The sequence below is a fragment of the Trifolium pratense genome, linkage group LG3 (genome assembly GCF_020283565.1).
Source record: "Trifolium pratense cultivar HEN17-A07 linkage group LG3, ARS_RC_1.1, whole genome shotgun sequence".
Taxonomy (NCBI): domain Eukaryota; kingdom Viridiplantae; phylum Streptophyta; class Magnoliopsida; order Fabales; family Fabaceae; genus Trifolium; species Trifolium pratense.
In genome coordinates, this window is record NC_060061.1 from 27157714 (window position 1) to 27175738 (window position 18025).

General features: G+C 36.3%; 1 protein-coding gene and 1 long non-coding RNA gene across 7 annotated transcripts; both read left to right on the forward strand.

Annotated features, from left to right (window-relative positions):
• Nucleotides 1-7262: 7262 nt before the first annotated feature.
• On the forward strand, nucleotides 7263-8141 carry LOC123914870. The gene has a single exon (XM_045966032.1). The coding sequence runs from the start codon at nucleotides 7263-7265 to the stop codon at nucleotides 8139-8141; it is 879 nt and encodes a 292-aa protein (XP_045821988.1).
• Nucleotides 8142-12796: 4655 nt separating this feature from the next.
• Nucleotides 12797-16384, forward strand: LOC123912998. 6 transcript variants are annotated; one of them, XR_006811507.1, is made up of 6 exons: nucleotides 12797-12990; nucleotides 13652-13786; nucleotides 15202-15405; nucleotides 15502-15631; nucleotides 15925-16012; nucleotides 16138-16384. It is a non-coding gene; the product is annotated as an uncharacterized LOC123912998 (long non-coding RNA). The 6 variants fall into 6 exon arrangements; XR_006811505.1 differs by having other exon boundaries at nucleotides 15502-15611; XR_006811504.1 differs by having other exon boundaries at nucleotides 15502-16012.
• Nucleotides 16385-18025: the final 1641 nt, after the last annotated feature.

Here is an 18025-nt window from a genome sequence, read left to right on the forward strand (position 1 = left end):
TTCTACTTTACCCATTTTTAGAGCACACTTTAAAAATTCATTTATTATAGGGGCTTTTTAAAAAAATTGTATCATTTTGGTTTAACAAAATTAAATTCATTAAAACAACAAATCGTTCTCTATATAAATTCATTTGCTTGGAACAAAAACATTTGCAATTGCCTTTGTAATTGGAGTGTTAAGTCAAAAATATAATAATTTGAGTATCATTTCTTTTATAAGCTTAAGGTAAGCAATATATCATGTATTATGCCCAGACCCGTTTTTATGATTTTGGTGGCCTATGGATAAACTTATAATTGGGCCTAATTTGAATTCTTAAAAAATATTGAATTCAACTGCTAATTTTTTTTAAGGAAATTACTCTCATGTCAACAACCACCAAAAAATAATTGACTCTAAAAATTCTTCGGGTGATTGTATTCCTCGTCATTATCATTTTCGTCACATTGACTTTTTCTAAAGCCACAATGTTTTGTTGGCATATATAATATAAATATACTTCCGGATACTAAAAATCATAATTGGATGAAAGTTCATAATAAAAAAACTTAAGGATGAAAATTCATAATGAAAAAACATAACAATATCACATGAATGTATAATGTAATCATTCAACCAAAACAACACAACTTGACTGTCACTTAAAATTTACAATACACATTACACTTTTATGTAAAAATAATAATACACATTACATCTTTAAAACCAATTTACAACATTCATAATTATGTGGCAAAATAATCTTCACTTAAAACTAATCAATTTTAATCAATAGTGTCAGATCCAATATCTATAGAGTTCAGATACCATATTCTTCATCTAAGATCCATTTCTGCAAAAATTAAAAAGAATGATGAATATAGATTAAGATGAATAATAAGCGGAAAAGAGAAGGGTACAAAAAGTTTAAGAATTGTACCCGTGAATTTGAGACTGTGGCCACTTGGCAACATCCATTGTCACTGGATTCCTTATGTATTCATGTCAGCCTATGAATTTTTTTGGGTACAAAATCAGCATATAAGTTTTACTTGAGTTGTGAAATCCCAATTAAAAAAATGAATGTAACGATAGCCATAACCATGAATTTTCAAAAGTGAAGAATATGAGAGTGCATACATATCTATATATATTTGAGTCATTCTCATTCATACTCAGACTAATATGCTCATAACCTGATTTATTTGCTGTCATAATTAATATGTATTAATGCAAATAATACCAATATTTTATGATTAGATGTATTTGATATGGATGCAAGAATTAGGGGTGAAACATATTGTTAATCAATGAGCATTAAAATATTAAAATAATGGCTAAAATGAATTTCTATTGGAAGAATGAATTTGACGTGATTTTATGGGGAATGGTAAAAATTATTAGTCATTAATATTAGGTGTAAAATTTCTATGAAAGTGATTGGGATGGACATGATATGGACAAATTATTAGTCATTAAGTGATTCCGTTTATTAGGTGTAAAATTATTAGTCATTAATATTAGGGGTAAAATTTCCTTAACAATAGTAAACGATAACATGATATGGACAAATCCACTATTAAATGGTAAATTGATGCGATCCTTAATAATAGTAAACGATAACATGATATGGACAAAATTGAATAGGGGAATGAGTAATTGGACAAATCCACTATTAAATGTTGAATCAATTGCCATAAACGATTAAACGTAAAGACTAAATAAATTTTGCAAAAGAAACATTAAATGTGAGGAATGTGGTTGAATGAGGAGAGGAGAGAGAAAGGGAAATATGTCTGGCTTATTACATATTATAGATTATAGATTATCGATGTGAGAGATGGGTATTAAGAAAGAAAAAACTTGAATTGATGATCATTGAATAATCTTGTATAAACTGTGAAAAGATAAAGAAAACTACAAAAAATTGTTAAGTGGCGGTTGAAAGATAAAAAAAGAAATTGAAGGGAAGTTATAATTATTTTTGTCATGACATAAATGTAAGAATAATGCTAGCAACACACTCTTTAACAAACACACTCCAACACACTCTCTTTTATTGGTTGAAATTCACATGGATCCCATAAAAAATGTGGACCCATATAACTTTTATGGGACCCATATAAATTTTAACCAATAGAAGAGAGTGTGTTAGAGTGTGTTTGTTAAAGAGTGTGTTGCTACACCAAATTGTTGTGAATGGTATTTTTGGAAGAAAAATAGGCTATACCAAATTTAAAGTTTTCCCTTTATTATTATTATTATTATTATTATTATTATTATTATTATTATTATTATTATTATTATTATTATTATTATTATTATTATTATTATTATTATTATTATTATTATTATTATTATAGATGAATTACAAACCTTACCAAAAATAAAAACAATATGAACTCTACAAACAAATAAACATTGATATATGAAGAGAGTTATGGATCATAAGAAAAGAGATCTTGATGATTCAAGAAACACTCCAAGAAACACTCCAAGAATCTCATGCTTTTCTCTTCTCTTTGCACTCATCTCTTTAATCTCTCCTTGCCTCTTGGATCTCAATCCTTAGCTGTTATCTCCTTCATGGATGTGCCACCCCCTGGTTTCTAAAGCAAGTTCCCCTCTCAAAGTTCTTTCTCAGGTACTATCTTTCCTAATTCAATCAACCTGTGCTTTGTAAATCCCACCTGCAAAAAAAAAAAAGAAAAAAAAATCATGAACCATAATCAAATCATACCTGCAACCACCATGAACCAGAATCAATCCATCACAAAACGCCCAAACCCACAAAATTACAGCAACAAAACCACTCTCACTATCAACCAACCTCTTCTCACAATTCCCACAATTCATTCCACAATCCCTGAAACATCAATCCCACCACCATCTGAAACCCGAAATAATCCTCACTCTGACCAAATACACACTCAAAACTACACAGATATACCAGAAAGTAGCAGATCTAGAGAGCAATTCTGCACAACAAATTTTAGTTACTATCCTGACTCCATCATTGAAGACGGGGTAAAAGCATGTCAAAGCAGCATACTGGGCAAGATTATAACAGATAAACACATTCATGTCAGCTCTATTCAGAATGGCCTAGAAAGTATTTGGGGATCTCCACCAGGATTAAAGATCCAAGAAATTGAAGGAAAAATCTTGCAATTCTTCATCACTAATGTGGCTGACCAAGAGCGCATCCTACAAGGTAATCCCTGGATCTTTAGAAACTCATGGCTGATTGTTAAACCTTGGGACAGAGAGACAGACCCTAGAACTCTTGATTTTTATCATGCCCCAGTTTGGATACAACTTTGGGGATTACCACCCCATTGCAAAACAAAGGCTATGGGACATCATTTAGGGTCTTTAATGGGGGATGTAGAAGCCTCATAAATCTATGAATACCCGGGGAAATAGATGATTATCAAAATAAAGGTGGCAATAAATGTGCATCAACCTATCCCCTCTGGAATTCATGTTGGTAACACAACATATGGAACATGCTGGATTGATTTTAGGTATGAAAGATTGCCTCAAATGTGCTTTAACTGTGGAATGATGGGTCATGATAGAAAACTATGCAGAAACCAAGCTCTGAAAATAGACACCCTGGCCCCTCTAGGGCCTTGGATTCGGTCCACACAATATGGTAGAAGGAAATTGGATGAAAAGGACAGAAAATTCTACAGTAATCCGTCTCATTCCCCAAATTTTGGAATGTACAGTCCCCCTGTTCCAGAAGCTCTATTAGCACAGCTTGCAGCTATGAAACTCCAACAACATAGCCCTAAGGATAACAAGCAGGAACCCAGACAAACTGACCAGCCACAGCAGAATGGCAACTCAACAGATGGTAACACGGATCCAGGGCACAATAGCTTGGTTATAGCATTTGAAAAGGGAGGAGAATTCATAGACAAGGAGCCCAACAAGATGACAACTTAATCACAGACAACTCTGACTACATGGGACTGGAAAATACTAAACAAGTTAAAAGGTTGAAGCTGGCATTTGAACATAGTAGTACAAATAAAGACATAGACATCATGGAAATCCCAACAATCAAGTCAATGGCAGGCCTTGAATCCCAGGCCAGCCAACAGCCATGAAAATCATGTCTTGGAACTGTCAGGGACTTGGCAACCCCAAGACAGTGAGAGCCCTGCAAAAGCTCATTGCCTACAATCATCCGGATATTATCTTCCTTATGGAAACTAAAATGCACAACATCTCCAACCAATTCAAGGCTAAGTTTGCTGCTTCTTATAGCTTTTTTTTCTATTGATTGTACTTTAAATGGTAATAGGGGTAAATCTGGGGGTCTTATTCTTTTATGGAACAATTGTAATTGCCACGTGGAAATAAAAGATATGGATTTCAATTATATGGATTTGCATGTGACTAACCTATCTAATAACATGCAGTGGAGGGCTACCGGGGTGTATGGATACCCAAAGCACCACCTTAAGTATCTCACCTGTGATCTGCTAAAACACCTTAATAATTCAACTTCCCTTAATAAAAATTGGCTACTGTTTGGTGACTTAAATATCACTCTCTCTGACAAGGAAAAATTTGGGGGAAACCCTATTGACACTAACATTACTAATTTGTTCAGATCAACCCTTGCTATTTGTGATTTTCAGGATCTTGGTTACAAGGGTGATGTCTTTACATGGAACAACAGACAACAAGGCTCCAATTTGATAAAAGCCAGACTTGACAGATTTGTGGCAAACACTGATTGGATCTCCCTTTTTCCAAATTACTCAAACTCTCACTTGCTTAGATATAAATCTGACCACGCTCCTATCCTTTTAGATTTTTCCCCTTATGCAGGTCACAAACAGCGTCAAAAAAGAAATACGCCTATCAGATATGAGCAAATTTGGTCTAGGGACACCAACCACATTCAGATTGTTAAGGACCATTGGCTAGCCAATGGGGGTCCTACCCATCAGAAGCTTACTACAGCCCTAAATGCGCTCCAGAGCTGGGGAAAAAACCGATTTGGAATAATCCCCACAAGAATTAAGAACCTTCAAGAAGAGTTAAAAAAACTAAATGATGAAAATGGCGCTCTAAACCTAACGGAGCAAATCAAAAGTAAAGAACTCGAGCTTGACGACATCTTAGAATGTGAAGAGATGTGGTGGGGGCAACGATCTAGAGCCCTATGGCTGGAACATGGTGACAAAAACACTAAGTACTTCCATATGAAAGCTAATATCAGAAAGAAAAAGAACACCATCGAAGCCATAAAGGACTCTCAAGGCCAAATACAACATGAAGATAACATGATTGAGCAGATCCTGGTGGAACACTTCCAAACCCTTTTTACTAAGCAAAATACCAAAAATATTACTGAAACTGTCAAGGTTGTTGAAGGAAAAGTCAGCCCTGAGATGCATCAGATGTTAAGTGAGGCTTATACTAAAGAGGAGGTTTTTCAAGCTATAAAGGACATGAAGGCTCTAGCTGCCCCGAGGCCAGATGGGTTGCCTGCCCTTTTTTACCACAATTATTGGGATATTATTGGCAATGATATCACTAGTATGGTTTTGCAGGTGCTTAATAATAATGGGGATCCCTGCCAGTTTAATTCTACCCACATCTGCCTCATCCCAAAAACCAGTCATCCCTCAACCCCGAGTGATTTTAGACCTATTTCCCTATGCAATGTAACCCTAAAGATAATCACCAAAACCTTAGCTAATAGAATCAAGACAATCCTCCCTAAGATCATCAGCCCCAACCAGAGTGCTTTCATCTAGGGAAGACTCATTACTGATAACACTATCATTACGTCTGATATCTTCAACTACCTATCCCACACTAATAGAAAAAATGGTTTCGTGGGCATCAAAACGGATATGGCTAAAGCCTATGACAGAGTTGAATGAGACTTTTTAGAAGCTACACTATCAGCTATGGGGTTTCCCAGCAAAATGATTCAAACTATTATGAAATGCGTCTCTACTGTCACTTTCTCTATCCTCATCAATGGTCATCCTTCTACGGAATTCCACCCCCAACGGGGCATTCGTCAGGGAGACCCACTATCCCCTTATCTTTTTATCATATGTGCTGATGTTTTATCTGGTCTTCTGACAAAGGCTCAAAATGAGCGTATTATTCATGGGGTAAAGATTGCTCCTGGAGCCCCCGAGATTAGTCATCTCCTTTTTGCTGATGACAGTTTACTTTTTTGTAGGGCTACCACAAAGGAAGTTACTGCTATATCTAATATCATCCAGACCTACCAGGAGGCATCAGGACAATTAGTTAATCTTACAAAGTCTGAAATGGTGTTTAGTAAGGGAATACCCAATGCAACAAAAAATGACATCTCCAAAATTTTACCTATGCAGATCCTTGATCACTTCTCAAAATATCTTGGAATGCCCACCTTTATTGGTAGGTCCAAAAATCAGGTTTTCAATTTCCTTCAAGAAAAAATCTGGAAAAAACTAAAAGGGTGGAAAGAAAGGAATCTATCTTTTGCTGGCAGAGGAATTTTAATCAAAGTTGTGGCACAAGCCATCCCAACTTACATAATGAGCAGCTTTCTTCTACCTAAGGAGGTTTGTGCTCAAATGGAGAAAATGATTTGCAATTTTTGGTGGGGAAGCTCTACAGATGCTAGGAAAATTCACTGGATCAATTGGCAGAAGATATGTAGACAAAAAAAGACTGGTGGCTTAGGTTTCCGCCAGTTAAGGGCCTTTAATGAAGCTCTTTTGGCCAAACAAGGATGGAGGATTATCAGCCAGCCCTCTTCCCTTATGGCACAAGTCCTAAAAGCTAAATATTTCCCTAAGGACCACTTTCTACAAGCCAAGCCAAAGCAGCAAATGAGCTACACTTGGAGGAGCATACTTCAGGCAAGATGGATCATAAAAAAAGGTTGCTACTGGACCATTGGATCAGGCAAAGATGTGGATATCTGGAAGGACAACTGGATTCACCAAAAGGGCAATTCTTCCACTTGGAGTAGTAAACCTAACCTATCTACCCACCACAAAGTACAGGATATCATGAACACTCACAATAATAGATGGAATGAAGCACTCATAAATCAACTATTCATCCCCATTGAAGCCCAGAAAATCTTACAAATTCCTATCACTGATACATCTAGGCCAAACATTCTTATCTGGGATGGTACCCTTGACGGAAATTATTCAGTGAAATCTGGCTATCAAGCCATTATAGAATGGGATGGAAAAGTCTAAGCTGGCACTTCTGCCATAAAGGGGGAAATTTGGCCTATGTTATGGGAACTCAATGTCGCACCTAAGCATAGCCATTTCTTATGGAGAGCTCTAAATGAAGCTATCCCTGTTAAGGGAAACCTTTTTAAAAAGGGTGTTAAATGTGACCCTCTATGTCCTAGGTGTTTTAACCATGTTGAAACTATTCATCATGCCTTTCTAGATTGTGTCTGGGCCAAACAACTATGGTTTTCATCAACTCTCACCATCAATCTAAACCACTGTCATTATACTAATCTACATGACTGGGTGCTACACATGTTCAAACAAACAGACAAAGCAAGCAGAGAGATTATTACTGCTACTCTCTATGGTATCTGGTACGCAAGGAATTTGCTAGTTTTTCAAGGAAAAAACTTACCTCCTCATGAAGTCAGCACCACTATCCTAGCTCAGCTACAAGAATTCCAATGTCACTGCATAAAAAAAAACATAGTGAATCAAAACCATTCAACCGGTAATAGCAGTAACAATAAATGTTGGAGTCCTCCTCCTAAGGGTACTGTGAAAATTAATGTGGATGCTCACCTTGGTGATGGCCATTGGTTTTCAGGGCTCATTCTTAGAAGGTGGGATGGGAACGCAATTGGAGCTACTACTCGGTTGCATGCGGGATCGGATGAAATCATTCAAGGCGAAGCTTATGCTATTAATGATGCGTTGGATTTGGTGGAAAAGCTTTGCTTACCGGAAGTCATAATCGAATCAGACTCTCAGATCTTTGTGAATTTGGTGAAGAAGACAAGGGTGAGGAAGAATTGGGGTCGTATAGTCGAGCGATGCATTTCTTTCCTCGAAGCAAACCCTAGCTCTTCAATTTCTTGGGTCAATAGAGTAAGGAATCGGGTTGCCCATGAATTGGCTAAATGGGCTTAGAATGAGCCAGATATGGATTGGCCCAATTCTTTTCCTACTTGTATTTCTCCCCATATCCAAAAAGATATGGGTCTTTTGTACCCTCCCTAGTTTGTTCTTAATAAATATCTTTTCTTCAAAAAAAAATAAACATTGATATATTTTAAGAACTCAAATAGGGAAAGTGCACATGCAGAACGCCCAAGTGCACATGCTACAGATAGGGAAAGTGAACCAGGGGTGAACTCTGTGGTGCTTCATGACAACAATGATATAATATCTACCCCGTCAATGGTAGCTAATAGACGAAATTCAGTTGTTCCCACTGAACCAGGAGTTAGCAGGACTGTTGATACACCGCTTTCAGCCCTCTCAGCTAGGCCCAATCCGAGAGAAAGTAGACAGATTACCCCATTGTTAACTGAAGTGGTTCACCCTGGGCAGATGGAAACTCATATGGAGAAAAAGCACAGACGTGCTGAAGACATATCTCCAGCAGCGACAGATGAGCAACTTAACCAGCATTTTTTATCGGCAGGTCCTGGCAGTTCCCAGGACTGCCGGGACTCATGAATATTCTTAGTTGGAATTGTCGGGGCTTGGGCGGCCCGAGTGCAATTCCTAATTTGCGGAAGCTTGCCCGAGAACATAAGCCGGATATTTTATTCTTGTCTGAAACATTATCTCATGCTAGACACCTTGAACCTATTCGGGTCACGTTAGGTTACGATTCTTGTCTGGCTATTGATGTGGAGGGGCAGAGTGGAGGTCTGGCGGTGTTCTGGAAGGATAATAGTAAATGTAGCGTTTTAAACTATTCAAGAAAATTTATTAATATGTTAGTGGAGGATGAGCAAAAGGGGGAGTGGAGGTTAACATGTTATTATGGATATCCGGAGCGCAGTAGACGGAGACATGCATGGAATCTTTTGCGAGAGTTAGTTAATATGTCCCCTGTACCCTGGTGTATAATTGGTGATTTTAATGATCTACTTTCACAGGAGGATAAAAAGGGCATTCACCCACATCCCAATTGGTTGTGTATGGGATTCAGACAAGCTATCGCTGACTGTAATTTAATCGATATTCCTCTTGCAGGACACCCATTTACTTGGATCAAGAGTCGAGGTACACCTCATGTTATTGAAGAGCGGTTGGATAGAGCTATGGCTAGTACGAGTTGGCTGCATCTCTTTCCTGACGTAAGACTATCTAACCTCTTGGCCTCACATTCAGATCATAGTCCAATTTTACTTCAATGCTCTCCTACTATAACAGTCCGCTTCAATTGCTCCTTTCGGTTTGAGAATAAATGGCTGAAGGAACCGGACTTGGAGGAGACGGTGATTGATGGTTGGGGGACGAATGACAATGTTGCGATAGTTGATCGTGTTGCTCGGTGTGCTAACAAGTTACATAGGTGGGGCAAAAGGAAAAGAGTGAAGTATAAACAGGAGATTGAAGAATGTGTCCGTGAGATGGAGGCGTTGAGGGATAATCAAGGGGAGGTAGAGAGTAGGAGGTTTCAGGAATGCTCTGATAAACATGCTACTTTACTGGTTCAGGAGGAAGGGTACTGGAAGCAGCGAGCCAAGATGCATTGGCTTCAAGAAGGTGACTTGAATACTCGATTTTTTCATATGTCCGCTTCAGCTCGTAGTAAGAAAAAAAAGATTACCAAACTTATGGATGAAGCAGGTACTGCAGTTCATACTCAAGAGGATTTGTGCGGGGTAGCTAAGAATTATTTTAATGCTCTTTTCAGAAATATAAGTGGTATTCATGAACCTGTGCTTAATCTTATCCAGCAAAGGGTGACAGAGGAGGATAATCATTTACTTATGGCACCCCTGACCAAAATTGAATTACAACAAGCTTTATTTCAGATGCACCCGGATAAATCACCAGGTCCTGATGGTTTCAACCCAGCTTTCTACCAAAGGTTCTGGGAACATTGCGGAGACGATATTTTTGTAGCCGCATCTGCCTGGTTAGAGAGGGGGTATTTTCCTTCTAGCCTTAATGAAACTAATATTTGTCTCATCCCTAAATGTGATAATCCTACTTCGATGACAGATTTGAGACCTATTTCTCTCTGTAATGTCCTCTACAAGATAGTCTCTAAAGTGCTTGCTAATAGGTTGAAGCTTTTCCTGGATAAATGTGTTTCCCAGGAGCAGTCAGCTTTTGTCGAAGGTCGGTCGATCCTTGATAATGCCCTTATTGCTATTGAAGTTATACATGCTATGAAGAGAAAGACTAAAGGATATAGAGGTGAGCTAGCATTAAAAATTGATATTAGTAAGGCTTATGACAAGGTGGATTGGGGTTTCCTTCGTGGTATGTTAGTCAAAATGGGGTTTGGAGAGAAGTGGATACAATGGATGATGATGTGCGTGAGTTCTGTTAACTACTCAGTGCTTATGAATTTTGACAAAGTTGGTCCTATTACTCCGGGAAGAGGTTTACGGCAGGGAGACCCATTGTCCCCTTACTTATTTATACTTGTGGCGGAAGGACTGACCGCTCTAATACACCAAGCTGTCAGACAAGGAGACATTCATGGTGTGCGAATTTGTCGAAGCGCCCCTGAAGTGTCTCATCTCTTGTTTGCAGATGACTGTTTCTTATTTTGTAGAGCTAATGTTGCTGAGGTGACCCAACTTTTAAGTATTCTACAAACTTATGAACAGGCCTCGGGTCAGGAAATTAACTTGTCTAAGTCTGAAGTGTTCATTAGTCGCAATATGTCACAGGCGGCTCAAGCAGATTTAGCCGGTATACTTGGGGTGCGACATGTGTTGGGCACAGGTATTTATCTCGGCCTACCGTCTATGGTAGGTAGAAGCAAGAAGGCAATTTTTTCCTATCTTAAAGACCGTATTTGGAAGAGGATAAATTCATGGAGAGGACGAGCCTTATCGAAAGCTGGAAAAGAGATTATGATAAAGTCAGTGCTTCAAGCCATCCCAGCTTATGTTATGAGTATGTTTATCCTCCCTTCTTCTTTTATTGATGATATTGAAAAAATGATAAATGCCTTTTGGTGGGGAGGTGGTAATGGTAATAGTAAAGGTATTCATTGGTTAGCATGGGAGAGACTTGCTTGCCCCAAAGATAAAGGGGGTTTGGGTTTTCGGAATTTTGAAGCCTTTAATATGGCTATGGTAGCGAAACAAGCATGGAAAATTTTACAAAATCCAGATACATTGGTGGCTAGACTTATGAAATCAAGGTATTTTCCACGATCTACTGTGTTGGAGGCGTCCTTGGGCTATAATCCTAGTTTTGCATGGCGTAGTATCTGGAAAGCTAGACAGGTTCTTTTACTTGGGTGTAGGTGGAGGATTGGTGGTGGGGACAAGATTCACGTCATGACGGATCCTTGGTTACGTGGGAATGGAGAACGCTGGATTCCTTCGCCTCAACCTGAAGGAATGTATAATTTATTTGTTAGGGATCTGATGATAGATGATTATAAAGCTTGGAATGTGACTAAAATTCGCATGTTATTCCCAGTCCAGGTGGTAGAGAGGATTATTGCGACACCTCTCATTGGGTCGGTTTATGTGGATAAAATGGTTTGGGAGGAGGAACGAGATGGATGTTACTCTGTCAAATCCGGATACAAGCTTGCTGTGAAGTGTATTTTCCGTACTGATAAATACCATGTGAAAGGTAACTGGAAAGAAATATGGAAAGCGCATGCTCCACATAAAGCGCGTCATCTTCTTTGGCGATTATGTAGGGGATGTATTCCAACAAGGTGTCGGTTATTAGAACGTCATGTTGACTGTGATGTTCATTGTCCATTGTGTGAAGATGAGGTAGAAGATGATGTACACGCTTTTTTCACCTGCGCTTCTGCTCAATCCAGTTGGCAAACAGCTGGACTGTCATCTGTCTTGGGTTCCGCAGCTTGTCAGCAAGGTAGTGCGGCAGATAGAGTGTTTGCCTTGTGTCGGAATGAGGATTACGCTACCATAGGTAGAGTGGCTATGCTGTTATGGAGTATATGGCATAACCAGAATGATAAAATTTGGAACGATAATGTTAGAAGCCCAAACCAAATTGGCCGGGCTGCGTTTGATCAGTGGAACGAGTGGATTGCCGTCCATAAATTGCGAAGTAACGATGATCATGATGTTCCGCCTGTCAGCACCATTCGGTGGGAAAAACCTCGTATAGGATGGTTAAAGTGCAATGTAGATGCAGCATTTTTTGTCGGTACAGGTAGGACCGCGATGGGTGCTTGTTTTCGTAATAGTTCTGGTGAGTTTATGGCTGAAATTACGCAGTGGCAGCAACTGACTTTATCAACAGAGGAGGGTGAAGCATGGGCACTATTGCAAGCAATGAATGAAGCTAAGAGTAGAGGTTTTGAAAGCGTCCAGTTTGAAAGTGACTCTCAAGTGCTGGTTGATGCTATTCGTACCAAACGTCGAGGCAATTCAGAGTTTCTTTCAATCGTTAACGAAATTATCCTTGTTATGTTATCATGTGTGAACTTTGAAGTTAAGTTTATTAGGAGACAAGTGAATTCGGTTGCTCACACTTTAGCTAGGGCGGCCAATTCCTGGACTAGTTTCCGTAGATTTGAGATTATTCCTTCATGTATTGAACTTTTGATATTTAATGAAATACAGTAAGTTTGTTTGGTTAAAAAAAAAAAAAACTCAAATTTAAAAGGGGAACAAGAAAATAAAACCCTAAGCTCAAATGAACATCTCTGAATATCATCTTTTCCACTCGATCTCTCTCAACTCACGTAATTCCTAACCTATCGACTCTCAATCGTGAACGCAACTTTCGCTGATTCTTCAAGCTGTTCGCCCTGCTCAATCGTTCTCTTCGTTTCTGCATTGACTCGGTACCTTTATCTTTCTCTCTCAAATCCCTCGTTCTTATTTTCTTCTGCTATGATTTCTTATCTTTCTTTTTTGGGTTTTTTGTTTCTGTTCTTTATTTTTTAGGGTTTGTGGGAATTTTTTAGAATTTGTGGTTTGTGAAGATCTTTGAATCTTTGATTTTTTTCTGGTGTGATGTTTGGTTGGTCTGTTAAACCGGTTCGATTCCTTGCTAATTGTTTCCTTGTGATTTTTGAATCACATCTAACCTTTTCAAGTATTTTGGTTGTCTTCTACTAGTGCTGATTTGTTCGCCCAGTAGTGCCCTTTATTTGATGCTTATTCTTATAGTAGTAACTATCCAAATATTATAGCATTGAGCCACTAACTACCAACACGTTTCCATAACCTCTCATTCACCTATTATATCCAAATACCAGTGCTGATGTTACTATAAATTATGTTTACTTATATTTAAAATAACTGCATCTTCACTTGGTTGATCAAGTAGTTATAATCTGACCGCTTTGGTGCTCTCCCAACAAGAGGTACTCCAAGGTATTTCCCGAGAGAGGTCGCTTCACTGAAGCCCGACATTGTAGTCAATTCTTCTTTCTTCTGCGGACAAACATTTTTTGAGAACATTATGCTTGTTTTTTCTTGAGATACTTGCTGACCCGACAGTTACTCTCATACACATAACTGCATTAAGGATGGGAAGAAAAAAAAGCTGAGTTAGATTCAATGATGCAGAAAAGAACAAGTTAAATCATTTGGTAGATTGAATAACACAAGTTATTGATTCATCACTTTCGTAAGGTATTTATTGGATACTTCTATTCACCATTTCCATGAATTTTTCCATTATGTGATTGTTTGTAAATTCACTGCAATTTATAAGTTGATCTGTTTTTTGGTATTTTGTGTTTGCTTTCAGCCTGCTATCGTCCAAATGGTGTGCTATTATTCAATTTTCTAACTAGTACATATGCAAATCATATACACATAATAAATAATATATACACAATAAAATCTCTGTACATTTTCACCATTCCTTATCTTTTTTCAAAGAATCTCATGTATTACTCAATGGTCATTCCTTAATTTATAGCTAGAGTTTGTACATTGATTGAATGCATGCCAATAAAAGAGGAATAAATTTAATTGGAAGTGGCTAAAGAATTCTGTATAATTAGGATTAATAAACTTTCACATTTGACTTTTACTTATGAAGCTTATTCAAGGACAGAACTTTGAGTTGTAGATATCTAACAAGTACCAATTCATGGGTGGCATTCTAATCTGTTTGTGAGCTGTGTCTGTTATTTGAGGCTTTTGTAGAGTCTTAATTGTCTTACTTTAATTATATGGTTTTGGAGTTTGGCTGGTGTTGCTAGGGTATCACTTCTTTATTGAGTGTGATAGTTTCATATCTCTTGTGTGCCTTAAATTCTAGCCATTGGTTGCTTACATGTGCTCTGCTGCACTTTTTATTTTTATTGCTCTATCTTATCTCTTTGTTTTTTTTTTTTGACACAATCTTATCTCTTGTTGAAACTATGTATTTTGAACATGCCATCTTAATTGGGTAGTTGAAATTAGAAGTTACTTGGATATTATTTTTTTATTCAATTCAATGTTAAGATTTGAAGGATTTTGTATGTTCTCTTTCTTCACTTTGCTGCCACAACATACCTTTGGATCAGTTGCAAGGGGATGATAGAAACATCTTGACGCACCACATGACTGAATTTTTATTGTATGTTTGTTATTGATTTTCAGAAGTTACCCTCAATTTAATTAACTTGCTCCCTTTAAGTTTGTTTGTCCTATTAGCTTTTTCAACTTCATGCTAATTACATAAACAAGACTTATTAAGTTCTTCTAATCTAATTATCATTGCTTCTCTGGTAGTAAAATATTCAGTTCTTGTTCAAATCTCTCTTTTGTGATATCAGTCAGACGCTACTTTCCACTTCAATTTCTGAAACCAAGTATAATAATATTTTGTTGATCTAGAAAACGGATTTGAAATCTGATACTGAATTGTGGTAGGCCACGCTAGGTACTTCCCCTTTAGATGTAGATTTGACACAGATGCCTTATAACCAAAAAGAATTGGCACTTTTCAACTCTAGAAATCTAATGATTTTTGTTTTCTTCCAATGATTAATATACCAACATGTTATAGGTGATTTTACACAAGTTCAGACATTCTTATGTTGTTTTCTCAGGTCAATATCATACATAAAAGATGATTACGTACTGTGTAGAATTCTTCATTTATATGGCATCTCAGGTATAGATGTCTTCTTTGATGAGTTTTATCAGTAATGGTCCATTTCCATGTTAAAGCCAAAATGAAGACTATAGCGTCTAGAGGAAGTAATGCTAATGCACGTAATAAAACAATTGTTATGACTTTCTCTCCCTTCGAGGTATTTAATTTTTACATACTCTTGTTCATGTGTTGTCTCTGCTACAAGTTTATATGTTACTATTTTTATTCTATTCTATCTTTTGGTTTATTGCAGATTCAGAAAGGAGTTACAAATTTTTTGAAAATGTGTTTACTTTATTCTATCTTCTGGCATGACGTGTGTTGGGACGGAGCTTGTTAAAGATGCTGCCAAAATTCCTAAAGGTACCATGAACCATCAAACGGTATGTGAAATTAAAGTTTTTTTTTTCTTTATTTGTCATTCAATTGGGATAAATTGTTACTAAAACAGAAAGATGATGATATGATAAGTGAAGAACAAGAACAGGGTAACAGAAAACTGTTTAAATTTTTATTCTATTAGAATCAAGTATTATTCGTTGAGAGCTATTTAATAATACTATTGAGCTGTTAAAAAAAAAAAAGCTACAGGAGATATGTTAACCTATGCTTCCACTTAATATTGATTTGCATAGATTAGCGTGATCATTTTTTTTATTTGTTTTGTATTGGAAAGTTCTTGCTCATAAGTGGCAGTAATAAAGTCAAACAACTTTCAAGGGATCTAAAGTCATTCGATAGGAAGGTACCATTCAATAATGAAGGTGGTTTTATTACCCTTTATCATAAGAAGAGTTCATTCTCTTACATTCAAGTGTAATGGGTAGGAACCAATTTGTATTGTTATTGATTAAAAATTAACTTGTTGAATGACTTAACTTTTTTGCAGGTAAGTGCAGTCATGGTACCAATTAAGAATGTATATCATGGAGCATGTGGATTACAGCCTCTAGAACGATCAATACATATATTTATAGGAGATTTATTTGTAATACCGACTATAGACACACAAAAAAAATTAGTTAAGCATAAAGTGCTTAATATTATGCTAAGTTAGTCTAGGTATGGATTTAATGTAATGATAGATTCTTTTTATGTATCATAATTTTTTATTTATGATATTTATATTATGTTCATATTGTTGTGTGCATTTTAATTGTGTGGTGTGTATGAAATAGTTGTAGAGATATTAAATTCGAATCCAAAAATTGCTTTCATGATATTGCAAATCAATAATAATAATAATTAACAAAAAAATCATTCGAGACTGAAATAGAGACCGCATTTTTCACACAGCGTCGCTAATTCGGTCGCAATGAGCAGAGAATTATTTCCAAATCGGTCACTATATTGGTCGCTATAATCAGTCACTAAATCAGTCGCTATAGCGTCGGAAACTTCGTCGCAACCATTGTCGCAATCTCAGTCTCAGTCTCTAAGTCAGTCTCTGATTTCGGTCACTATTTCGGTCTCTAACATGGGTCGCTAATACGGTCGTTACAGAATCGGTCGCTGGTGTGGTCACAACTGATCAGCGACCAGGGTCGTTGATGCTGATTTTAGATGGTCGCTAATTCGGTTGCTAATGGATTTAGAGACCGATTTTGATGAAAATCGGTCTCTAAAGCCGAGTTTTCTAGTAGTGAGGTTATGGTGGGAATGATAATTAATTTTCCCATGATGGGAAATGTTAAATCTTACCGTTGAAATATTATTTACATATTACATAGTTTAGATTGAGAAGCATTACTATTTCTTTGAGTCAAGCGTTTTGTTTACTTAGTAGAAATATGAAAATTCATCTTGAAACTTGGTACAAACAAATTGGGGACTCAATGTTATTGTGAACTTGACATTTGTACTAAAGATATTTTTTCGCGAGTATTTTTTTAGCAATTCCTTAATATGCGTAAAAATATCAAAGTGACTTATATTTTGGAATGGAGAGAATATATATATATATATATATATATATATATATATATATATATATATATATCAAAGTTTGAAATCGAGACTTTCTACTCATTCATTTCATATTGATGAATTTCTAGTCATCAAAATAATAGACAAAAAAAAAATTGTACCTGAAGAGTAGAGACTAACAAAAAAATAGCTACTTTTAGTTTCTACTTAATTAAAAATGAATGATTTTTTACTACTAGATACTAAAATATTAATGGAAAATGTTAAAGAGTTTTCTCGTGGCTTATTGAAAAATAGTGCATTTAATGTCTTGAAATTTTTTAAATTTTTATATATTTATTTTGGTTTCCTTAATCATTACCTTGGGTCACTATTTAGCATGACCCAATATTAATTTTAGCCACACAAGGATTACTTGACCAAAAATATTTAGCACTAGAGTCTTAAAAAGAGGTACTTTTGAATTAAAAAAAAAAAAAAAACCCATTTTCATAGAAACTAGTGATAAAAGAAATTATCTTTATATATATATATAAAAGTTATAAAGTCTCAATGTAACCCTGATTTAACCATAATCCTAACCTAATAATTCATATTAAAATGCTAAAAAATTACTCAGTAATATATAATTTGTGTACTTGGTGGTCTTTTCTTTGTAAGTTTGGTAATGAGTTTTTTTTTTTTTTTTTTGTAAGATGTTTTAGTTTTATGTTGGCTTTTATATTTTATTTCATTTAGCGATTTATTTGTAATTTTGTGTTCTATCTTGTTTTTGATAAATTTGTGGTTTGCGATGTATTTGATGTTTCCACTTGGATGCTTTGTTTGAAAAAACAAAGTTTTTCATTTAA

Excerpts from the sequence above, each read along its gene's own strand:
- LOC123914870 (XM_045966032.1), top strand. The coding sequence starts at position 7,263 with ATGTTATGGGAACTCAATGTCGCACCTAAGCATAGCCATTTCTTATGG.